The following is a 25,863-nucleotide window of genomic DNA, read 5'->3' as shown; positions in this document are numbered from 1 at the left end:
TTCTCAATCATTGTGCAGCAGCAGGCCTCGAAGGATTAATCAAAGCCAAGTTTCCAAAAAGATCCCTTCTACTGTAGTTTTGTTTCTCAAAAAATGTGGAAATATGCACAACTGTTGGGAAATTCCATCCTAGACATATCAGAGCGCTTGAAGTTAACATTTTTTTTATGTGGGATGTTTGGGCCAGCTTATGTATATTATGATTAATTTTCATGGTCTATTAAATATCTTGTATCATGAAAATAACAGATCATGCATAGTTAACATTTTTTATTTGAACGAATAAGTATATTAATTTCAAAACATCATTCTTAAATCCAAGGATTCTCTTGACAATGGCTGGTGGAAGAGTGCCCGCTCCTATTTCTAATGGGCTAATAATAATTGGGTCCAATACAAAACTAGGCTGGGTCCATTATAATGGAAGGAAATAAAATAACATTACCGATGAAGATAAAGAATGCTTTGTTTCTATTATAGAGGAGTGGAACGGCGGTGGAGTCCGAGGAAGAGAGATAAATGCCCGTGTCTTTGTTGCAGATGCCGGGTATGGGTTTGGGATTGGGTTTGAGGTGGGGATGGGGATGGGGATCGCGCCCACATAACAATAACAACAATTGCGATACAACTACCGCTATAAAGAAGAAGAATTTACTGGTTGTCGCTTCTTCGGATGATGGAATTGGAGAAAAGAAGACAAAAAGAGATGATAACGGCGGTTCTTTGGTGTTCTCCGGAACCACAGCGAGAGGACGAAGATTGCTCAAAGTTCGTGAAGATAAAAGGAAACGCGAATACGATCGCCTTCACAACTATCCTGCATGGGCCAAGTAATTAAGTCTCCCCCCCCCCCCCTCTCAATTAAATTATTATATTACTGATCCATCGCTGGCTACAACATTGCAGAGTTCTTGAAGATGCTTGCAAAAGTGACGAGGAACTCCGTGCCCTTCTTGGTGACAGCATAGGCAACCCGGACCTGATGAGGCAAAGAGTGGAAGACAGAGTGAGGAAGAAAGGCCGCAATAACTTCCACAAGTCTAAAACGGGTTCTGTAGTTTCCTTCAAAGTCAGCTTCCGAGACTTCAACCCTATTGATTCCTACATTTGGTTTGAGTTTTACGGCTCTCCTTCTGATCAGGATGTTGATATTATTGGCACTGTCAGTACTTATTGCTAACCTTCTAATTCTAATCTATAATTTATTTACGTTTAATGAAATATGATCAATTTACATGCGTCCTGGCAGGTCATTCAATCTTGGTATCTAATGGGACGTTTGGGTGCTTTCAATTCTTCCAATTTGCAGGTATGCTATTTGCTGCTTAACGATTAATACATCTTCCGTGGATCTATTTTTGTTTCATCTCATCTCATCTCATGCGTGTCCTTGTTATCAAACTTTGTGTTTCTCTTATAGTAATATAACCTTGTCCTTCCTGTTATCTTGTCTTGGCATCTACTTGTTGCTTTTACATGTTTTTAACTCTGCTTGAACTGCAATATTCTTAAGTTATGTCATTTTATTCACGCTTAATGAGCATATTGCAAGATTTTTCACCTATCGATTATTGATTTATGGTCGCAGAAGTGATACTGTGATTGGATTAACTGTTGTTTTGAGATGCAATTTCTACTTCCCTACTCCCACTTTATCAGATGGATGCAATTAGATAAATGGATAGATTTCTTCTCTGGTTTCTTTCTCAGCCTTAAATGAAATTCAAATATGTTACTATCCACATTGTTGGCAGTTGGCAAATTCATCAATGGAGTATGATCCACTCTATGATGCAGATAAGGGCTTCAAAGTGATGCCATCATCATTTCATGATATCAGTGATGTTGAGTTTCAGGATAACTGGGGCCGTGTTTGGTACGACTTCTTTGCCTTTTCTGACAGCGATCATACCATATTCCTTACATAACTGTTACATGTAGAAGATATCTGAAATTTCAAATGCGTTGTAACAGGGTAGATCTTGGTACGTCAGATTTTTTTGCCATCGACGTGCTCCTCAACTGCTTAACTGTATTGAGTTCAGAGTAAGACCGAACATGATGTCTAGTTTACTCGAAATCACCTTGTTCACCAATTCAAACTTCTAACTGGCTTGCTTCCTTTTGTCTTTCCTTTATGGCAGATATTTAGGTATTCAACAAGTAGTTTTCGGGGGTCGCCGAATAGGTGATTGGGAAGAAGGGATGACAAACCCAGAATATGGATACAAGTACTTCAAAGTCTAAAAGCAAACCTTGTTCAAGTCTTTCCCTTGCACACGCAGTTTTCTTTCGCTTACCAGAAAGTCATCATCTAGCATGGCATGAGAGATCATAAGATGAATATAAAGTATGATGGTGGAATTCAAGTTCAAGTTGCAGTTGAAAGATCTCTTAGAAACTGTGAATGAATCTTCTTTTTCTAGATAGTGATCTCAGCTTGTCGGTGTTGTCACCATTTCCATGCTCCAAGACCACATCACCTTTAGAAGATCTTTCCAGTTTCCATGGGGAACTGGTAAGGGAACCTTTAATAGCCCGAAAAATGTGACGGGATGGATCTCTTTGACATTTAGTTTCAGTTGGTGCTGCGCATAGAGAGACATGAAAGCACATGTTTCAAATTGAATTGTGAATTATGACTCGTTGTTTTTAAAAATAGTTTAAATGAGAAGAATGACTAACTTCCATCCTACAAGGTAGAAAATTATATGATTAAGCATGCTAACTATTCAAGTAACTTTGCGTTATGGGTATCTGGGACTTGCTTCCTATTTAGATATGTTAGCGTTGTGGTTTTTTTTTAAATTATTATTGTGATAAAATATTGTTCCTGTAAGTTCCTTACAACCCGACATGTACATATTTTCTCATTTGACCTTCTAAAATTTGGCATAAATGAAAACAGACCTGAGAAAGTGAATTTACTGTGTGGTTTGAAAGCATTTGTCAGAGAGGAGCGTTTTGCCCTTTTTTATCCTCGCTTTTAGCCAATTTGCTATAAGGCAAAATCTAAAATAGCTTAGGAATATGTTGGATAATTAGTTAATTAATTAGTTTTAATAGTTTCATTTATATTTTTTTAATTAAGATGTTTAATAGGTATGTGGTAAGTTAAGGTAGCTTGTGACTAGTATTTTTATAAGGTTTTTTTTTTTTTTTAACGAAGATAGAGATTCTTTAGTATTTAAATAAGTATTTTTTTAAGAAAAAAATATAAAAATATTTAGAGAGAGTTGTTCTAAATATATATATATATATATATATATATGTGTGTGTGTGTGTGTGTGTGTGTGTACATAGTAGAGAATGAAAATTATGAACCTTTGATTTTAAGGTTTCATAATATATTTATAACTTACGAGTTTTGTTTTTTTTGTGAAAAGCAAGGCTTGAAATGTAATTTTATCCTAATAATATTTAATGAGGTATAAATATCATTTACATCCATATTAATATTTGATAGAAATATGATGGATCCCTAAAGAAATTTTATACACCTAAAATATATAAGGAGACTAGGGTCAAAGATGTTAGATATAATTGAGCTCATAAAAACTGAGCTTTTGTCCTAGGCTAGATTCAAGAGAGAAAGATCATTCTTTTTGTCGCATGTGTGCAGCGTCATGACAATCGTTTATCTTCCAGGAAAATATAAATCAATTGAAAGTCAAATTGCAGAAATTATAGACCAAGGATCAAGTTGGAAAAGACAACCAACAATTGAACTTGGCAGGGAAATAATTGAATTAATTTTTAAAATCAAAATTATAATTGAGGACTTGATTGAACAAATTATAAATTAAAGACTGATTTAGACTATGACACGTTTGACGCCATTTTCATTTAAATGAAATAGTGCGTTTTGCCCAAGATAACGTCATTTCATCCACTGTTCATTTAAAAAAAAAAGGCCCAAAACAATGCCATTTTGAACGGCATTGTAGACCTTTTTTTCCCCTAAACGTGTAAAGAAACAGGGAAAGTGAGCAATGTTTTGGGTTCAGGTTTTTTTATGTTGGTAATTTGGGATGGAGTGTGACAGTTTTGGGATGAGTTTTTCCTACCCTTGTAAACATCTTTAGCATGGTTGATCTCTTTTCTTTTGAAGTATTTTTTCTCAATGGGTTCAGAAATTCCATTACTTTTAACGCCTTGCACTATGTGTTCACACACTATTACAATGTCAGTGAATTGCTAGGCCGAATTACCCATCACATGTTCGTAATATGGTACTTGAGACCATCTCTTTGTCCAGAAGTTGAGGATGTACTTGAGCAACTAATCCCCGCCATGTTTGAGTGTATTCCCTTATGCTTTCCTTTTGAACCTCCTTAACTAATATTTAATTATTTTTTGAGCATTCTGACATTCTCTTTTCACTGTTATATTTTTTTAATAATATTTTTTATTTTTTTATATTTTTTAAAGAGAGAAAAAATATAAATTGGAGAATAACTCAAAAATAGATTATGATACTTTTAGGCGTGCCCCGGGTAGAATTATCATCCTCTTGGGCATGCCAACAAAGAATGATCATCCTCTTGAGAGTGCCAAGAGATTGTTACCTTGTATTTTTTGAACTGTCAAGTTCAAGTGTTTTGGGTTTGATATATTTGCCAGACTCATATTACCTTAGACTTAGTAGATTACTAAGTTCAAGTACCTTGGGTCTAGCATGTTCGCGGGACCCACATTACTTTATTCTCTTAGGCGTGCCATGCGATGATGGTCATTTTCTTAAGTGTACCAAGAGAGGATGTAGTTATTTTTTTAGCATGCTAAATCAAGATGGTCATTCTTTTGGGCGTGCTAATCAAAGATGATTAGTACCTTCGACTTGGCTAATTATCAAGTCTAAGTACCTCGAACTTGTTGGATTATTAAGTCCAAGAATCCTAGATTTGACATGTTTATTGAATCCATGTTACCTTGAACTTGACTGATGGTTAAATTCAAGTATTTTGGATCTTAAATGTTTTTTATATCGATGTTATTTTGGACTTGGTTAACTATAAAGTTCAAGTGTAATGGACATGGTTGATTGCCAAGTCCAAATGCCTTGGATCTGACAACCAAACTCATGTTATCTTAGACTTGGTTAAATACCAAGTCTAAACATTTTAAGTTTGATATTTCATCATATCCATATTACCTTATTTCTTTGGGTATGCCAATGAAGGATTGCCATTATTCTAGGCATGCCCAAGGGAGGATGCACATTTCCTTAGGCATGCCTAGGGCTTGGCACGCTGCCAAGTCCAATTGTGTTTGGGTTTGGCTAACGTCAAACCCAATATTTCTAAGGCTTGACGCACTGTCAAACCTAGCCACTTTTAGGTCTGGTTAGAGTTAGCGTCTTCTTTGGGTACGCCCAAAGAAATTATCACGTTCTCTTTTGAGCATGCCAAAAGAGATGACCATCCTCTTTTGGGTCCTGTCTAGGAGAAGAGTTCAGTCTTCATGGGCTCGGTCATATCCAACATCTTAGATCCTAATCTCCCTACAGTTTTTAGATGTATAAAATTTCTTTAGAGATCTTTTGCAGGTATTAGTTATAAGCTATCTTAGTCCACTAAGCACTAGATATATACTATCAAACATCTTGGCCAAGATTAAATTAATGAGACTACTAAGATAAATTAATTAACTGATTATCCAACCCAAAAATCCTATTCTCAAATTACTTGAAATTTTTTGGGATTTCATCACAAATAAAGGATTCTTATTCTAGTAGTTAATTTTATACGAGGTGCAAGGTGGGTTTTACTTCTGCTAACAAAATAAAAGGTTATATGATATAAGATGGACTGAGGTGTGAGTTAAGAATTAATATGTGTGTATATATATCGATTTAAAGCACAAATAAGTCGTAGTCAAGTGCCTTAAGTCGTTGTGGACCTTGCCATTTATTTAACCCTTGATGCATAATTTAATGTGTTTATGAAGCAAGTTGTAATTATAGAAGACCTGAGGATCTTGTGGAAGTGCCTAGCTGATACTTTAAGAATATGTTTTTATAATTGAATTTATGTTTTAAAATGTTTTTTTTTACATTACAAAATATCAAATAATTTATAATCAAAATCAATAACATGGTCAAATAGTATGAAGTGTGTGTTAAATAATAACGTGCGAGTTGCTTTATAAAAGTTTTTTTGAATTGAAAATTTATAAAAAATAATATTTTATTTATTTATTTTTTTGCACAACACATCAAAATCAGATAAATATATCATTTAAATAAAAAAAATCACCTTTTATATTCACATGTTTACAAAAATATATATATTTTTAAGAAAAATAAATAAAAATTTATTATGATGATTGAAGCAATTTTTAATAAAAAGATCATGAATGTATTATTTTCCTGCACTTGTATCAAGATATATAAGAACAAAGAATTTGGAAGAATTATATAAATATTCACAATAATAAATAATAAAATATATATTATATTCTTACCGGATATTAATTAGCAACTTTTAAAAAAAATAGTCAAGCATGAAGTCCATTCTAATTTTCTTAATAAATAAAATAATGAGCCGTTAGTTTGGACAAGCAACATGTCATTTCTCGTGCAAGTTTTGGTTACCTTTAATAACTATAAAATCAAGATTTGAGTTTTTAAACATTCAAACCCAATTCTAAACTTATTTTTTATAGTAAAAAAACTTTTTGTTTTTAATTCCATAAATCTAAACTCTCATATTTTTTTGATTTGAAAACATGAAAAATCAAATCAAATTAAACGAGCTCTATATTCTCCAAGCTACTTGTTTTTATGACATATTTAAAGAATAAAAATATCTTTATTGAACTTCTCTTCAAAACAAATCTATTGACAGCAAACTTAATTTGTTTTTGTAATTAAAATGTGGCTGAAGAGATCATTCTCTTTTGCCTATCTTTTTTGATAATTGCTCTGGCGATGAAAATAAAGTTTGGAAATTGAAATAAATAGACCTAAAACTACAATTAGCAAATAAAAAAACTGAAAACATTAGAGGCAAAACTGCAAAACACGTTGTTCTAGTATTCTTTGTAATTATAATATCATCATAATTGTAATGTACAGGGGCCTATTGACTTTTAAGAGAAAAATGAAAAAAAGTGGGAAAGATACGAGAAGGTTAAGTGGAGGCGGGGCATGCTTTGGGCCTTTTGATTTTGATTTGAATTCAGGCAAGGAGGGAGACCTGAATGGTAAAGTTGGAGATGGACCCTGGTCCACCACCGGTTGAGCTCAGTGAGGCATTGTAGCCAGGTGGGTCTACTTGTTTATTTTTTTGGGTCCCAGCTCCTTTGAGACGACGGGTACTTTTCACACACCTTTTTTTTTTCCTCTCCCTGTTGTTTGATATTTCGTCATATAGTCTATTTCCCACCCTTTGAGATTAATTTGAATTAGCACGCTTAGAAAGTAATTCACTCCACTTCCAGTCTTCGTATTTGTTAAAAAACTATCAGCGTATTTATTTATTTATTTATTTATTATTATCTTGCACAGAGAGAGCGAGAGAGGGACACATCTCTCCTGTGAATGTGAAAGCGCCTCTTCTCCTTTCTCTATTTCTTGCCTCTGGTTGCTACTCTAGGCTGAGTCCCACCCCCTCCTGTTACATTCCATCTCTGTGCGTGGCTTGTGTTTATCATTTTCTTCCCCGGTAACTGCTAAACCTGCAGCATCAGCATTACCATTTCTCGCATAAATAAACACTATTCCTTAATTAGTCTCTTTCTTAATTAATTTCATTTCATTATCGGTGTTAGTCTTCTACTTAACTACCCCTACTACTAGTGTGCGGTGGACATTCTGCAACTTTCTCCTCCGCCATAACTCAGTGCTCTGTTGATTAGTAAGTGATTTTTAATTTTTAATTTTAAGTGCGGAGAAAGAAGCATAGACAAAGACAGGCAGACCAAAAAACAAAAAGGAGGCGAGGCGAGGCGAGGCGGTAGCTTTCAACTACTCCAACACAATGTATGTGCTTTCCTCTCTGTCGATCCGACCACTGCTTTGATTTTTTAGCTAACATACGTGTGACATATGCTCGCAATTTTTTATTATTTTATTTATTGTTTGTATTTTCCTAAACGAGATCTGTTTTTTCTTTCTTTCTTTTTTTCCCTTTTCTGTTAGGTTGAAGACGACGATGATGATTTAAACAACTTGCTGTACGTGTAAAGAGAAACAAGTGCTGCGGCATTTGCTCGATTATTAGGGTTTTCTATTCACCCTTCCATTTTTCTCTTCTTAATTCTCAATGCAATGACTACTAAACGCGCCTACAAGCTCCGTATCCTCCTCAATTTTGCTTTGTTTTTGTCTTTGTTTTTACTGCTTCATCTGCTCATTACAATGCTCACGCTACTCTTTTTGTTCTTTTGCTTAATCTGCATTTTGCCTTATTCATTTCAGATCTGTCTTTTAATAAATAAATAAATAAATAAACAAACTCCGTTGAATAAACTGTTGCTTAACTGATAATAGTAGTGATTGCTGCTGCTGTTGTTGGCCTTGACCACAATTTCTTTTAAAATTGCTTGAAAAGAGGAATTTGTGGCTCATTCTTCGAGTGTCAATTGCCTCAAGATTGGCAGGAAATCATCCAGGGTTCTTGTGACTGGAGGAGAAGATCACAAGGTTAATCTCTGGGCTATTGGTAAGCCCAATGCTATACTGGTCAGTTCTCGATTCTGTTCGTGATTTTTTTTTGGTGCCGTTTTCTTTCTGGTCTGGTGTCTGATGATTTTCATTCCGTCTAATCCAATATTTTCATGCAGAGTTTGTCCGGACACACAAGCGGGATTGATTCAGTAAGCTTTGATTCTTCAGAAGTCCTAGTAGCTGCTGGAGCTGCAAGCGGTACGGTCAAGCTTTGGGATTTAGAGGAGGCAAAAAGTATGCTTGTGATGTGTCCTCTAAACTCTTACTATACTAGAATTTACTTGTATATTCCTATTGATTCTTACTAATTATCTTTTCTGTCTGTTAAATTCATCACTTGCCATGTGCTCTGTTTGTAGTTGTTCGCACACTCACTGGTCACAGATCCAATTGCATATCTGTTGACTTTCACCCTTTTGGAGAGTTCTTTGCATCTGGTTCCCTGGACACAAATCTTAAGATATGGGATATTAGAAAGAAGGGCTGTATTCACACATACAAGGGCCACAGTCGAGGGGTCAATGCAATCAGATTTACCCCAGATGGTCGCTGGGTTGTATCCGGTGGAGAGGACAATACTGTGAAGGTTATAACTGTTTTCTTTCTCTTGGTGTACATCATGCCTACACCCAGCCACTCACACACATCATGCCAGAAAATACTAAAGGTCCTGTGTCCAGTCCGCATCACAAGGACCTCACATTGACAGCCCTTAAAGTTCACACATGGTTTTATGCACTTCTGCTGCCCAGTTTCTTTTCTTTATGTCTTCATATTCAGTGAATAGATGCGTATCAACCTGGTGACTTGAATTTAAGAGAATTGAGTCAGCCAAAAATATTTTGGCCCTGCACACTGCCTGGTGCCAAGGGTCTGAGACCAGGTTCGGACCCAATTGTCTCTCTAGTCAATGCAACTGATGAATGCATTAGGGTCATATTTAGTGTGTCTACCACTTGTAAGTTCCTTTTACTTAAGATAACCGCACATACAGGTTTCTTTTGTTTGATTCTTTTTTTAACTAACTCTGCAATGTGCACGATTTCAACAGCTGTGGGATTTGACTGCTGGAAAGCTATTGCACGATTTCAAGTGCCATGAGGGTCAGATTCAGTGCATAGATTTTCATCCCCACGAGTTTCTTCTTGCTACAGGTCAGTTTTATGATTCCATGAAAAGCTACCTGTCTACTGTAATGTTTTTTTATTTTTAATCCACGGTTCAACACATGCTGTCTTCTTCATTGCATATTTTTCCAAGGTGATAGATCTTCATTGCATATTTAATCCACGATTTGTGATAGATCTTGGTAATTCTTCCTGGGTCAGCGTGCATTTTGACACTTACCTTAACATTTTGCTTCTAACAAGTCAACGAATTTTTTAGTCTTGAATTGATGATTCTATATTTTATTCCATATCCAATAAAGAATGATTAAACAAAATAGTAAGAAAAACATAAAGTGAAACCTTTTCTATATCTTCAACTTTAGCATTACCACCAGCAGTATTCATTAATTCTGTGTCAATCCGAAACTGAAATTTTGCAAGAAATGAATTAGGTGGATGCATAGGTAAGTGCACCTATTTTTATATAAAATTATAGGCGCGTGATTATGTTTGCTGGAACCCCATTACTAGGAATCTGTATCTGTGAATAGAAAGTTGCATTTTCCTGGAAAATTCACATCTTTGTGTACCTTAATTTGTTGCCTTTTTGTAGGTTCTGCTGACAGGACAGTAAAATTTTGGGACCTTGAAACCTTTGAGTTAATAGGTTCTGCTGGGCCAGAGGTAATTTTATGCCTTAAGAGATACCTTTTATCGTCAACTTGGGAACATAAATCTTTTCTAGTGCTTTTTCTTATGAGAGAATGCTTTTTGTGGAACCTGTCTCCCTTTAGACAACTGGAGTGCGTTGTTTGACCTTTAATTCTGATGGGAGGACTCTACTCTGTGGATTGCATGAAAGTTTAAAAGTAAGCTCTCTCTCTCAGTATATATATATAGAGGTAGTTCTCCGGGTCTACTGGTTTTACTAAATTTGCAACCAACTTTTTAGGTTTTCTCCTGGGAACCAATAGGATGCCCTGATTCTGTGGATGTGGGATGGTCCAAGTTGTCAGATCTCAATGTTCATGAAGGAAAGCTTCTTGGCTGCTCATACAATCAGAGTTGTGTAGGGGTGTGGGTTGTAGATTTAGTAAAGGAAACAAAATCTCTTGAAAGGTTGTCAGATTTTCAAAATTCAGATCATGGGAAGGAGTTTTCTAAAGAATCAAAGGTTTTGCCGAGTAAGCTGTTCTTTGAATCTTTCAATTCTTGGTTCACTGTTGGTTTTGGCTATTCTATTTTTCTCTTTACTTTATTCTTTAAAAATTTAAAATAATTCCTTAAGCTGGATTGTGACATATGTTCTTCATTCCTGGTTCAACATTCTAATTGAAGTGACAGGAAGTGCACCTGGTACTCCACAAAGAGCAAGCTTAAACACTGGGTTGAAGGCAACCATTACCGGTCCAATAACAGTTCCCAGCACAGCAGCCCCAAAGAGGAGTTCTATGAGGGTCCATTCAGCTGTTAATGTTCCAGTCTTGAACAAGGCAGATGTAATTCCTGTAATTGTCCCCAGAACCAACTCAAGATCAGAGCAAGTAGCTGGCTCCAGAAAAGAAATTGATATTGCAGCAAGGACAATGCCATTTTCTTTGCATTTGAAGACAACTGATTTCCGGAAATTTTCAAATAGCAGAGAGGACATGGACCAGCCAACTACCTCTATCCAGCCTGCTGAGACCACAGGTTGCAAGGCAACAGAACTGATCAGTGTCACTGATAGGAATATTTCTCCTGCAGTTAAAGGTTCGATTCATGGACTAACAACTGCTGAACAATCTTTTGGATCTGGAAACTATAAATCAGATTCAACATTGGAGCCACCCACTAGTTATCAGAAAGAAATCTGTAAGTGTTACTAATTAAGAAAAAATTATTTGCCGCTGATTTTCATTGTCTGTGTATATATGTATGATGCTGTTGTTTTGTGGCTGCTTCATAGTTGCCATTCCGTCATTTAGCTTATTATCTGTATAGAAATAACTTTTAATAATCAGATAGATCAGAACTCAAGATTTTTCTTGTGAAATTTGAAGTAAGATTGTTGCATTTCAATTCTTAAACCTTTCTTTCTTATATTTGATCATTATAAATGCACACTATATGTTTTTAGTCTTTTAGTCCAACATTATCAACTAGCCTCTCCTTTCTATAACACAGAGATGATGACATTTTAATCGGAGGATTGAAGGGGATGGTTGATTGCTTCTTTAGATGTTATAGTGCTTCAAAAGACAAAAATTAAGGTTTCAAGGCAGGATCCTTGTGTAGATAAGGAATCTGGTCTGATTTGAGCTCCTAAAGTTGCCGATGGCTGTCTTTACTCAGCTGTTTACCTGTTACACATGTTTCACAATTTGATAGGCTGTTGCAATGAGAATTTAGGGTTTCTGCATTCTTTGGGAATGCTTTCGAAACCTTCTTTTTGGCTTAGAAATCTATCAAATCAAAGTTTACTTATGTGGTGAATAGTTGGTTTACAATGGACTTGGAATTGGCTCCCATTATGAACTTGACGGGTAAGGGTATTAAAAAGTACTTAAGCCTTCTGGTTTACTTTCTTTAGGATGGCAGCGACACATTTATTTATGGCTTTAAGTAACTTGCTTTACCATGGACTGATTTATAAACAACTGCAACTATAAGGTTTACAGATAATATTTTGGTAAGGTACAGTTGAAAATGGTGTAGAAGAGGCTTCATTTTGATAGTATCTAGGTTGCTAGAACTGAGAAACTTGTTCCATGAATTTCTAGGTGCAATTGATGTGTAGTGAGCAAATAATGCTTTACTGGTACTCCACTGAGGTTTTCTGCTGTTGCTTTTAGCTTATTTTCAAAGAGATTAAATATGCTTAGTTCTATACCCCATATTTCAGATCTACATTCAAGTAACTATGATCAATCATTGCTATTTAAGATGCTTAGAATGACAAAGAATCTGACTTTTTATTAAGATGCTTGGAATGACAATGCCGGGAATACCTTAGTTTAATGAAAAAGGCACCAAGGTTGGTTTAGCTGATCAAAACAGCTCTTGCAACTTTTATATGGCAGCCTAAGCTAGTTAAAATTCATCACCTTTCTCAAAATGGCTGATAATCATGCTAATACATTGCCGTTAGTGATCATGTCAACACTGATATCTGATTCAAGAAGAAACATGTCTTATATAGCTTCAATCAACATTAATAAGAATCCAGTAAAGCATCCACCTTTTTGGCTGTTGGAAGGGTGGTTTCATGAAATGGACAAGGATGATGCTGAAAATGGAGTGAAATATGGATGTTCATGCAGTGTTGGTGGAAGAAATCATAGGGCTGTTTACCCATTCAATAGATCATGATTCCCATCTTATTCTCTATGTTTCATTGACTCCATGAGTTGGGCTTTGATTTGCTTGGTAAATTTGTGGCTTTGGATTGGCATGCTTTTCACACTTTTGTCAGTTGAAATGGAATGCGCGACTCCAATTTTGAAAATATTAATGTTTCTTCCAGGTGAGACTCGAGGACATAAAATAAACAGAGATGCACCCTCCATTGAAAGCCAGAAAGGAGGTATTGCTGTTCTTGGTTGCAATAAGAGGTTTGTCAATAATGCAAATATGCCTAATCTATTTCACGTTAAATATGTAGGAAGAATGCGTTCACTTATGATAAACTGGGAGAAAAGGGGAAGCTCTCCTAGCTATGAGGGACCTACTTCTGTCATTTCTGCTGGGACATCATCTGTGGTGAATGGGCTCCCTCTTAATATGGTAGGATTTGATTTCAACTTTTGTACTTGTTTCATTCTCTTTCATAACTTTCTGATCACGTGAAGACATGTGCTAGTATTTTGGGTTTCAGGACTGTATTACATGTTTTCAAAGTGTTATGCAGAACATATCATGTCCAAAAAGACATAAAAATGAAAAGGACCTGTTACTTGATTATGTTTGATGCTAGGTCTTTATCTTCTGTACAAAAATGATCTATCATTTTATCTTTGCTTGTATGAATGAAACAATTATTAATTGAAAATTTTCACATCCCTCACCTTGTTCTGTTATGGATGATATCAAATATGTGCTGTTTACGATCCATACTTTTTTTTCCATCAGTACTGCGATCAGAACATCAATTTTACATTTTATGGTGCCAATTCTGATATCTCTATGCACTCAATTTCCTCAAAAAGATGACATTTTAGTTCAGTGGCACTGCCTATGATATAACTAGACATTTTTCTGGTTGGAAAATGGAGGATAAACTGTTCACGTGGAGGGGTACTAATTTATTCCAGTTGAGGATACACCTAGTTTACAAACTTTGTAGGGGTATATATGTTTTTTTTGTGTTGAATTTGTAACAATGATGGTTGCACTAAATTGTAGTGGTCTCTCTGTAGGAAGCTTCTCACATGGCATAGAAGGCATAAAAGCATCTAGAACAATAGAGTCCTGACATCCTGCTCTGGATCTTAATTTTACCTCATCCACCCACACATCACCACCACTATCACCACACCCGCCACACACACACACACACCGCCCGCGCGCGCGCGGGGTGGGGGGTGTAATTTCTACTCCAGCTCATGTTTTCCAATATATTTTTTATGTGCTTGTTTAAGTCTTCTCGTTTCATTCACTTTAAAGATGCTGATTTATACACCCTTTTCATTTCTCATTTCATTCACTTAAAAGATGCTGATTTATACACCTTTTTCATCTGTTAATATGTTGAAGTTTAAACAGAGAGGACGTGCCCCATCCATCGAAAAGGAAATGGTTTTTGCTAGTGACGATGATGTTATTGCAGACTTAATGGAACAGCATGATCAATTTGTCAGCTCTATGCAGTCTCGTTCTGCCAAGTTACAGGTGACTTAGCTGGATAAGTGAGTGTGTATGTGTGTGACAAGTGCAGACATAAATGTAATATTTTGCCCATTCAAGGGCAGGGGAGTGCTGGTGACAGAAAACATTGGCATCTTTGTTTTGGCATTTCTTGACATAATTCCACATGAGAGATGGAGACAAATTCATTACCAATAAAGTTACTATGCATGTTTATAAATGCAAGTACCTCAAATTGCAACTGTAATTTGTTTCTGTCCCTAACTGATAAATTGCCTTTTAGCATCTCCATATTTTTTTTTATTCTTATCATAATGATGGATTCAATCAGAGCACCCTCCCAAATTGCTGGCTATAAGCTCCTATCTGTACTTGCTTTATCCCTTCCAACTGCAAGTTAGTTGTCACAATCGAGTTATTACTTTCTTATTGATATGGTAGAAACGAACAGATGCAATGGTGTGACCTGTTTTCTGCAAGAAATACACAGCATTGACCCAAGCAGATTCTTTAGTTTTGGGGCCATCTCTTATCTTTTGTAACATATGAGAACTTGGAAACTGCATGCTACATTTATTCTCCATTTAGCCATCATGTGCCCCCCTTTTATTTTCTCCCTTTTGTACTTCTGTTAATATGCTTGCGTCCAGCTAGCTGCCATTGAAAGGCTGGTGAAACTTTTCTATGATTTCCTGTAGGTTGTCTATAGATATTGGGAGAGAAATGATGTAAAGGGGGCCATTGGTGCAATGGAGAAGATGGCTGACCACGCTGTAAGTTCCCCTTTCCCTCCTCTTTTCTCACTGTATTTAATAAGCATATTTGGATGCGACAGTTTCTTTTAACATTCATTCTTAACCTTTAGTTTCTTTCCATATGCTGTAACTCGCAGGTCCTTGCTGATGTAATCAGTATTGTGGCAGATAAAATTGACACTGTCACATTGGATATATGCACATGTCTCCTGCCTCTTCTTACTAACCTGCTTGGAAGTGACATGGATAGGTAGGTTGTGCTTTGTAATACTTGTCAGTTAATCAACTTACAGCTGTTGGTCTATGTGTTTTCCATCATAAGAAAATGTAGTTTCCAGTGGGCAGCTACAAGCGTTGTTAATTTTCAAAAGAGAGTGCCAATAGCGAGGATTTATTGCTAAACTATCTTGTATTTAGGCACTCAAGCATTTCACTGGACATGCTGCTGAAGCTGGTCAGGACATTCGGTTCAATGATCTATTCGACTCTATCAGCATCAACACCTGTTGGTGTGGATATTGAAGCAGAGCAAAGGTGTGCACCTTTTGTAATGTTTGCAACTGTCTTTTCTATGCACACAACAAAAATTGCTTTGAGACGCTGCTTATATGGTTCACAGGTTGGAACGTTGCAATATCTGCTTTGTAGAGCTTGAGAAAGTCAAGCGTTGCCTGCTTACCCTTACAAGGTAGCTTCAATTTTCTTAGCTAGCTTGAAAACTGCTGCTTTGATATCCCAACGTACTGTGCCTGGATTCCTTTATTCTACTCGCTGTTTTGTTCAATAGGAAAGGTGGTTCAGTTGCGAAGTACGCCCAGGAGCTAAATCTAGCTCTTCAAGAAGTATCATGACCAAACACCGTTTCTTGTGAGGGCAGACTGTGAATGTTGTTTTTAACCTACATGGTTTGGATTATGATTTCTTTATGGGAGGAGCAGAGTGTGCATTTGTAGGAGTTAAAACTGCTTGCCATACATCGGCTAATACTCCAAGTTTTCTGCCTTGGTTGGCCCCAGACCTCCATGTACCGCTGATTCCATCTTATTTACTACTGAAACTTGAAAGCTAACATAGGTGTATCTCCATCTGCCATCGGCTGCTGCAGTCCTGACAATCTTCAATGTGGAAAAGGATTTACCCACTCAACATGTAGGAAACAGATTGTAACCTTGGCACTGTATCAATTCATTCTTTTTTGAATACCTATCGAAAGAGGAAATAGAGCAAACTGGTTTTAAGCGTGTACGAATATGTTGCGGCTACTAGCCACCGCTTTTGTTCTCTCTTTTCTTTTCTTACTGAACAGCATATTCTTTTTCGGCCTTTTGTGCGCGCGGCTGTTTCGGACTTTATCTACATCTGGCTTAGCCAGTTGCACGAGTAAAGGCCCTGCCAGGGGCCCAGAAGGTCCCATATGGGTGCTGGACCAACATGCCCTGTTTCGAAAGCCTAACTTCGGAGGTCTGTTGGACCCAAGCCAGCCAGAACAAAACCAGCAATTACACAGCGTAAGCTTCAAAGAATCACGCAGCAAGATCAGTACCCGATGCATGCAAATTAAATTGAATCAGTACTGTGTATGATGAGGTATTTTACCGTGGACTTTAACAGTGTACTTATGATTTTCCCCTTGCTCCGGAAAGCTTGATTGGTTTTGGAAGGAATTTTTTTTTTTTGGTACCTTTTTTCACGTTCCTACCGCGTATTTTATTCCTCTCTCTTTTATTTTGACTTATTGCACCAGAAACACAGCTTTCACTCCAGATCTCAGAGGGCCTGGCTTTGGTCAAGAAAAACAAATAACCTAGAACCCTTGATTAGCTTTTGTGGCAAAATGACCAAGAGAGGTTGAGTTGGAGAAGGACCAAAAACACAGCTTTTACTCCAAGGGCTTCAATCTAGTCAAGAAAAAAAAAAAAACCCAGAACCCTTTATTAGCTTTTATAGCAAAATAATCGAGAGAGGCTGAGTTGAAGAAGTAGAGGAAGATGCAGAGACAAGCAGACCTTAGGTTTGGGTTTGATCAGTAGAGACTCAAGAGGGCTTGAATCTCTCTTCCTCTTCTACTTCAACCAGGTTCTATGAGTAATAAAAAAAAATATTTTTCACTATGCGTCTTCATCTCCTTCGACCAGGTTCAACTAAAGAGGCTTGAATAAAAGATCAACAGCCAAGTTGTTTCTTCAGATTTCCATCTTGAAGTCGTTTGATTTTTTTGTGTGTTGTTGATTTTAAGGTTTCACCAAGGGTTTCTTCCTTTTTAGGTTTTTAAAATTTACAGCCTTTTTTTTTTTCTGTCGTAATCATCATCATTATTATTATCTGATTGGTTGGTTGATTTGGTTTGGTTCTGTTGTGATTTCGCGTCTTTCGTCCCATGTTGATCTATTTTGCTTGGGCCCTTGGGCTTGACAATCCATTTTGAGAGCTGGTCCAGTTTGGAAACAGCTATCCTGTATAGAGAATTAGAGCTTGATTCATATGGTTCCCATGCATGGATCTTCTGTGCAAGGGATGCAATATGAGTTTTTTTTTGGTAAATAAATTCACGAATTTTCTTTGGATTTTTACAAGTCTGTTGTCTCTACGTTCTTCTAACTGTGTGGCTATTCTTAATAATAATAATAAAAAAAAATCAAAGGTTTAGGAAGCATCATTGCTTGATTTAGTGGCTTAGTCAAACAGGACAAATCATATGCTTGACATTCACAATCAATCTCAGTTGCATGGCATTTAACTGGCAAATTGGACAACCACCTCCGCGGGATGACTATGACCTAACTTTACTTATTCACCGGGATCAAAGCTACCCATGAACTGGGATCCAGGGACCGACATAAAGGTCATCTGCTACAAGTCACGATATAAAGTAACCAATCGAGATTAGCCTTCAAAACAATATAAATTTCACATCACCACAAAAGTTGGAGTAATATTACTGGTAAACAGTAACAAACAGGCAACTGACCTTTGGTGCTTCGACACCAAATCCAAAACATATGAACAGCCTCCATAAGAATGCTAAGAGAATAAGTCCACAGCTCATTTCATGGAGAAAACTATGTTTTAGCGGATCTTCAATTCAAAGAAAAATGCAAAGCATGAAGATGAAAGAAATGGCAGGGCAGAGGTCTACGAAAGATCCAAAAACCACAGTACAAATATTTAATTGATCTTCAGTTCAATAAGAACCATACTAGTGATCGTTAATTCTGTCAGAGCTGTACAATAGCAAACAGCTTTTAATTGAAAATTGTCACAAGCTAGAAAAGCAAAGCATCAAATTTGATTAAATGCAATAGAAGAATCAGAACTGCGTATGGCAAATTTGATGTCACTTTTGTGTAGGGGAGTATAACAATGTTTGCTTTTTTAAATATTTTTTATTTTAAAATGTATTAAAATATTATATTTTTATTTTTTTAAAATTATTTTTAATATCATTATATTAAAATAATTTGAAAACATCAAAAATATATTAATTTAATATAAAATAAAAAATAAAAAATTTTCAAAAACACTTTTCAACCACAGTGACACACTGAAACTGATAATTCTAATTGTCCAAGGAGCACTGAATAATAGATGCTCTGCATTGCATATGTATTATTGCATGGCTATAATATATGACTGCCTCCTTATTATACCAGATGAAGCAAAAACACACATCCTAGTCAGTGTTCCTTGATTTCCTGGACTTTCCTTTCTACTCAGTGGTCCTAAAAAATTGGGAGTACCCTTCACCATTCCTCTATTCTATCAATTCCCTGCTGTCATTTTCCAAAGATAACCAACCAACATTGAGCATTGAGATCCCACTAGATGGCGAGACACAACAAGGAGCAACCTCAAGATAAACTAACCAGAGGAACAAGGCTAGGAACAAGTGCCCAAGGAGAAGTCAGAAACGAAGTGGATTGAAACCCTAGCACATCTGCCAACATATTGAAATGCATCTCCAAAAATGAGGGCTTTGTCAGGAAGAGCAACCCTATGGGTCTGTGCAGGAAGGACTGGGTGGGGGAGGATGAATAGGGTAAAATGAAAGGATGGATGTTAACCCATCCATCTAATTGTTTGACTAACTATAGAGGGAAGGATAAAAGGCAATCCTTTGGAAAGAATAGAGGGATCCTTCCAAACCTTCCTTGGGTCCTAGCCCTTCTTTCCATACAAAAGGAACACCCCATCCTTCACTTCTCATCCCTCTCTCCTGATCCATCCCTCCCTCAATGCCCTCCAGCCAAACACACCCTATAAGTTGGGAGTATAAGAGCTCCACCATTTCAAGCGCTAGTTTAGAATTGATCCTAACTACAATAATTTCCAGAAGCCTGTATATGTAGGCAAAATAGGTCAGATGTCGCACTGCAGTGGCGAATTTTAAAGAAGAAACGCCCCCTCAAAATAGCAAGTAAACAAGCAAAGAAAGGAAATTCCAGATAATAAAATTGTTAAATTGAAAGAAAAAGGAATGACGACGACGACGACGATTGTGAAGTGATAAACAAGTAAAACTGATTGGATTGAAGAAGAACATATGTATATACACATCATTCATATTATAACAAAAACATACATATTTTATTATGAAAATAAAAGGAAGAGCAAAGAGAGGTATTTGCCTGCCTGCCTGCATTGGATGATGATTGATATATAAGAAGGCAAGGAAATGAGGATAGGATAGTTCAATCAAGGAATTCCAACTCATCCTCTCTGAGATGAGCAAAGAACTTGACTCCTCCTGAATGGACAAACTGAATCTTGTAAGGAAGATTAGCTGAAACTCGCCTCCCCTTCCACAGGTTCACGTACTGCTTCACCTCACCTTCCAATCCACACAGATCCAGTTCCTCCGCCACTCGAGGCACGTGGTAAACCTTCACCGGAACCTTCACCCTAACCTTCGCTCCAATCTTCTTCTTCGCTTCCTCTTCCTCATCTTCTGTCACCATGGTTGCGGAATTGTTGGACCGTAAAGCCACCGAGAATGAAACTAGTGTTTTTCTTCTTCCTCTGCTACTAGTACTACTTGCTGCTGCCGTAGAGGAAGATGAAGATGTAGATGCTACTGTGGCAGTGCAAGCAGGAGTAATAATTGAGTAGCAGCAGCAGTTACGCCTTGGATTTGGTGAAAATAAGGCATTGGATTTGAATTTGAATTTGGTGATATCTGTGCAAGGGAAAGCCGAACAGGCTGCGGCGGCTCCCGACGATAACGCGGCGGCGCCCCCCGACGATAACGCCCCACTCGTGCCCATCGCGCTCCGTCTAGTCTAAATGGGTAATCTAGTTCCTTCTCTTGTTTCTATTCTATTTCAATTTTGGAGCATCACCACACATCCAGTCCAGTCGGATATTGTTCGATTTATATATATTTCGTCCTCAATCCCTACCTACCTATCTATCCCAAATTTCTATCTCCTCTCTTTTACGGTTTTACCTCTCGGATTTTTACTACTACTATTTCACATTTTTTTAATTACTGTTACCCCCCCTGATAATACCCTAATTTATTATAGTAATAACAAAAAGCGAATGGAGTAAGTAAGGGGTCTATTCGATTCTTCACCGCTACTCCTTCCTCAGTTTGAAGAACCAAACTATTCTATTAATTCACCTAAAGCAGAGAGAGTTTGCCATCTTCCTTTTTACTATTAATTAGAGTTTACTTATTATCCAAACTCATTTTCTAAAGGGAAAAAGGATAAAATAATAATTAATAAATAAATAAATTTTTGGCCCGTAAAGACAGAAAATGATTCAAATGAAGTATCCACGAAAACGTGGCGTAACATCAGTGGGCGCGGAGGGATCAAGAACCAGAGGTGGACTGCCCTCCTCCAATATTTTATGGATAGCAAGCAGCACGTACGTTGTAGTTATCTCCAAACTACGCTTTCATGTTTTGATATTATTTCTCATCATAACAGGCAGGCGGGCAGGGATCAACCCCACCACAATTCCCAAATGAATGACTAGATAGGTGGGCCGTGATGCCCTATGGGCCGGGCTAATTTTTCTAACGAATTAATGTTCAGGAGATGAATCAAGTTAATTCGATTTATATAGAAAAGAATTTTTAAAAAAATTATAGAGATTATAGAAAAGAATTTTTTTTTCAAAGTAATGTCAAATAAATTTTTTTGAATAAAAACTGAAGTTAATAAAAAAATGTTAAGAAAATTCAAATTAACTTCTCGCACTTGAAATAACCCTATAAAAAAAAATCATAAGATTCAAGAGCTAGTAATTTAATATCAAATAATGAAATTGAATAAAAAATTTATTTTCATAAGAAAACACAGAAAAATAATTTGAATTAACTTGGATTAACTTGACCAATCAGCTACTCGGGATATGAGATTAAGATAATAAAAAAAAATAGAGGAAACAACTAAACTCAAGGCTTAATAATTCAATGTTTAATGATGAATTTAAGTAAAAAAAATTCAATTTTTAATAAAGGGCCTAAAAAAACCTAACTTAAATTGGATTCGAGTTGAACAAGATTATTCTATAGAAAAGTAGACAAGAAAAAAATCATGAAGTAAAGTTTAATATTTTGATTGTTGTATATTATGTTTTTAATGAAAAAATGATGAGATGCTAAATTGAAAAAATAAAATAAAATAAAATAAGAAAAGAATAAAAAAATAAAAATCAAAAGAATGAATTAAAATTGAATAAAAAATTAAATGAAATAAAATGTTGATGGAAAAAATAAAAAAACAATCAAGAAAATAATAATAAAAATAGCAATAAAAAAATAAGAATCAGGACCCTAAACAAAATATAAAAATAATAATAAGAAAATGGTAAAACACAAAAAAGGAGCAATCAAAAAAATAAGGACTACATTGAAAAAAATAGGGATGAAATTAATAAAAAAGTTCCAAAAAACACTAAAAGCAAAACAAATAGCAATAAAAAATAAAAACCAGAATTAATATAAATACAAATTAGAGAACACAATTAATTTTTGGAACAACTGGTATGAATTTCTTGGTTAAGAGAGAGAAAAGAGAAAGAAAAAAATAATAATCTCTAGAGTTCAATTGCATCTATGTTGTATGCACATGCCCCCACTAACATGAAGAGGAGTACACACCGGTCCAAACACTATCGTATACAGTGGAGTTTTGTAATTATATAGTCTCACATGTGATATCTAAAGAGTTTGAGAGTCATCACGCGTTGACGTATTAATTTTTTTAATAATATTTAAATTTTTAAAATTATCAAATAATCTCTAAGTGAAATAGTAATAACAAACAACAATAAAAAAAAACCACCACAATAAAATGTCCTTGGAACCAAATTTTTTTTTAAAAAATTTTAAAAACAATCGTGTCACTTCATTGTTTTAAAAAATGAAAAATAAAAATACCCCTTTGTGAAATTCTAATGTTTTTTTTTCTTTTAATGGTATTAGCATAATTTAGTTGTGCGAGAAATATTGAAGAGATAAAAAAACCATCAGGTGAAAGCTATGCATTTCTTTGAATTTAAAGACAACAATATTAGTTTATTGTGCTAAAAAAAATATATAAACCAATGTATCCTAAATTAATTTTGTAATGCTCAATAAATTCTTTAGAAAAGACATTCTCATCTCAAGTTTGTTAATTTTTTTTAAAAAGCATAAATATAATTGCAATGTTTCAATGAACATGAAAATGTTTTATTAATTGCTTTTAGGTTTTTTTAATAAACCAAAAATAGATGATTTATTACTTGATACTTCGGATGCATGCATACACGCTCATCAAGCCTATCACAGACCTTGGGTTTAATAAAATCAGCCCAATTTTAATTTTATATGCTACTGTTTTTTTAGGTATTTGTTTTTTGGATAGTTTTTATGGTTATAATTTTAAAAGATATATGATTAGTTGTGGTTAGTTGACTTTAAATATATATTTAGTAAAAATTATAGTTGAAGTTTATGTACAGTAAAAAACATGTATAAAATATTTTATATAAGTGTGACTGTAGTTGTTTTTTAAAATGTTTTTTACTTGGAAATGCATTAAAATATTTTTTTTAAAAAATTATTTTTGATATTAGTGATTAAAATGATATGAAAATATAAAAAATATATCAATTTGAAGCAAAGAAAAAAATAAAAAATTTTCAATATTTTTTAAAAGTTCTTTTAAAATGCAAAAATAAATAGAATTTTACAAAACAAAGTTAAAAAAAATATGTAAATACTACTTTACAAAATCTGCATATGTGTTACAGTATAATAACACAGCCTTAATAAAGCTACAAGATCCCCCAAAACAGCTATGGATAGTGAACCAGGTCTAAACACATCAACTTTGCTTCAGAGTCTAAACACAAGTTCTCCTTATAATTCCTAGGATTCCCAACATAAACTCGGAAAAAAAAACAATTCAAAGCTATGCCACCAATCCAAATATTTAGCTAAGATAATATTTAGAAATTTATCATAACATGATAGGTTTTAAATCCAAATATTAATAGTAAACTCTCAATTATTTAAACATGACGAGCAATATTTAAAATTAAAAGAATATAGTATTTAAAATTAGAAGAATACATGATTTTTCCTTGAAAATTTTAGGAAAGCGATGGCTTCATCCACTTGAATTACGTTTCTAAGATACATATCTCCTGTTTTTTCAAACTGCAAAGAAAGAAATTATTGCATGGCTTTTTCCTTTTGCTTTGCTGAAAGTAAAGTTAATATATATATATATATATATATCAACTCATTAAACCGATCAGGTTTTAACAAGGTTTTTTTTTATTTATTTTACCAATCTATCTCCTAACTCAGACCTGTTTAATCATCAAATTAACCTGCCAGACCAATCTAGATTTAATAATTATGGTTTAAATTTACCCTTTTTCAACCGCCGAAAAAAAAAAGAGCACGCCCTCTTATCCCGATGTGAACATGGAAAGGCACTGCGCACAGCAAGCAATCTGACAAATCGGAGTGGAAAGAGAACCAAATGCTTTACAATATCACAATGACATGAACAATTTCGGTTATAATCACAGAAGAAAGGGAATGGTGTTTTCCAATACAAGAAGCACCTCGTGCCAACAAATGAAAGTGGGCAGCGTATATGGGCAAACTAAAAGGACATAATAAAATAAACAAGCAGCAACTAATACACATAACCGCACAAAAAATTTACAGGGATCTCAAGACTCAATGGTGATAGGGCTTCAAATGAAAAATAAAAAAAATAAAAAAAAAGACGAAAAAAAAGGCCACAATTTTTTCTTCTCTGGTTCCAGGATCTATGCATATATCAAAACCACAACTCGCAAAGAGAGTGAAGTCCCCTTTTCTTTCAAGGAAATGTAGAGCGAGGCATGATTAAATGATTGTTACATGGGATGCTTTGGGGACCGGCCAATGAGTCTGCACTGCTCAGGCAGCAAAGACGATATTACCTGCCCATTAAGTTGAAAGAGCTCACCATCAATTCCACAACCATTGTGTGTGTGCTTCCCCGCTTTTATCTTCACAGATTTTACCTGCAGAAGTTTAAACTAGATGGTGTCAAGACAACTTAATTAATTTATGATGACCCTTGCTGCCTACTAAAACATGCAGCACCCAATGGGTGCATTTCTTGTATATGCACATGAATGCTTGAAAACACCCTCTACCTCTCTGCATCTCTGAGCAGGATTACCTACATAGTCAGGACAAATATTGGCAAGCAGCCTTTTGATAAAAAAAATATTAATCAACTTGATGATTGATTACCTACATAGTTGGTTAAAAAAAAAACAAAATTCAGCCGAGCACAGCATGTATGATATAGTTCCAAAAATATTAATCAACTTGATGATTGGTGTTTCAGACACAGCTCTTAAAAGAACAACTTGATGATTGGTGTTTCAGACACAGCTCTTAAAAGAACAACTTGAATAACAGATCCTATAAAAACTCCAAAATAACAACAATGTGAACAAACTGGCAGGGCAGTGTAACACACTGTTCTGATCTCAAATAAGAGCATTGGATGAACCCAGCAACAAAGAAAAGCAATGGACAAGCACAGCCACCATAGAAAAACAAGATTCAAACTAGAAATTTTTTCAGTCATCTAAAGTCCCTAGGCAAAATTCATACTAACATCATTGACAACCATAATGCAATTACCTAGACTCAATTTGCTGCTTCATTTTATGAACGCAAAAGAATCATTAGTGGTACCTGCTCATACCTTAATATATTCAACATATGGTAGAGAAAGATGTTGACCCATCTGCAATAGCAAGAAAAATCTCAGTAGCCTCAGTCGCCCACTACCATGAACTAAGAGCATATCCATGGTGCTGTCATCATGCTCAGCCCTCGGTGCTACCACCTGAGAACTCTGAACAGTTCTGCAAGCATGATTGCAAATCATGATACCAAGAAATTGTCCCTTTCTAAATTCCCATTTATCCTCAAACCTAGGAATGACTTCCTTTTTCATTCCTGCTT

The 25,863-nt window shown here is 35.5% G+C and overlaps 3 protein-coding genes, 1 long non-coding RNA gene and 1 pseudogene across 7 annotated transcripts; 2 read left to right on the top strand and 3 right to left on the bottom strand.

Annotated features, from left to right (window-relative positions):
- Positions 1–455: 455 nt before the first annotated feature.
- On the top strand, positions 456–2,695 carry LOC105117686 (uncharacterized). Its single transcript, XM_011015429.1, has 6 exons — positions 456–830; positions 907–1,162; positions 1,250–1,309; positions 1,755–1,876; positions 1,975–2,046; positions 2,145–2,695. The coding sequence occupies exons 1-6, from the start codon at positions 520–522 to the stop codon at positions 2,245–2,247; spliced, it is 924 nt and encodes a 307-aa protein (XP_011013731.1). The 5' UTR covers positions 456–519; the 3' UTR covers positions 2,248–2,695.
- Positions 2,696–7,457: 4,762 nt separating this feature from the next.
- Positions 7,458–16,625, top strand: LOC105117685 (katanin p80 WD40 repeat-containing subunit B1 homolog). Of its 4 annotated transcripts, XM_011015426.1 has the most exons (19): positions 7,458–7,634; positions 7,889–7,984; positions 8,144–8,300; positions 8,556–8,686; positions 8,788–8,905; positions 9,031–9,257; positions 9,723–9,825; positions 10,394–10,464; positions 10,575–10,649; positions 10,733–10,964; positions 11,119–11,634; positions 13,286–13,345; positions 13,424–13,545; positions 14,509–14,649; positions 15,324–15,398; positions 15,518–15,630; positions 15,798–15,914; positions 16,000–16,068; positions 16,168–16,625. In XM_011015426.1, exons 3-19 carry the CDS (start codon positions 8,273–8,275, stop codon positions 16,229–16,231), a joined length of 2,262 nt encoding a protein of 753 aa, XP_011013728.1. In that variant the 5' UTR covers positions 7,458–7,634; positions 7,889–7,984; positions 8,144–8,272; the 3' UTR covers positions 16,232–16,625. The 4 variants fall into 4 exon arrangements, with proteins under 4 accessions (XP_011013728.1, XP_011013730.1, XP_011013729.1 ...); XM_011015428.1 differs by having other exon boundaries at positions 7,458–7,984; positions 14,524–14,649; XM_011015427.1 differs by having other exon boundaries at positions 7,458–7,984; positions 14,515–14,649.
- A 1,371-nt stretch (positions 16,626–17,996) lies between these two features.
- On the bottom strand, positions 17,997–18,712 carry LOC105117684 (uncharacterized). Its single transcript, XR_840790.1, has 2 exons — positions 18,349–18,712; positions 17,997–18,227 (listed from the first exon to the last, which is right to left on the bottom strand). It is a non-coding gene; the product is annotated as an uncharacterized LOC105117684 (long non-coding RNA).
- A 1,164-nt stretch (positions 18,713–19,876) lies between these two features.
- On the bottom strand, positions 19,877–20,780 carry LOC105117683 (ferredoxin-thioredoxin reductase, variable chain, chloroplastic-like). The gene has a single exon (XM_011015423.1). The coding sequence runs from the start codon at positions 20,639–20,641 to the stop codon at positions 20,069–20,071; it is 573 nt and encodes a 190-aa protein (XP_011013725.1). The 5' UTR covers positions 20,642–20,780; the 3' UTR covers positions 19,877–20,068.
- A 3,572-nt stretch (positions 20,781–24,352) lies between these two features.
- LOC105117682 (sphingoid long-chain bases kinase 1-like) overlaps positions 24,353–25,863 on the bottom strand; it is an 8,113-nt pseudogene continuing 6,602 nt past the window's right edge.

The sequence above is a fragment of the Populus euphratica genome, unplaced genomic scaffold, assembly GCF_000495115.2.
Source record: "Populus euphratica unplaced genomic scaffold, PopEup_1.0 scaffold1476.1, whole genome shotgun sequence".
Lineage (NCBI taxonomy): Eukaryota > Viridiplantae > Streptophyta > Magnoliopsida > Malpighiales > Salicaceae > Populus > Populus euphratica.
This window is presented reverse-complemented; position numbering and strand designations above follow the sequence as displayed.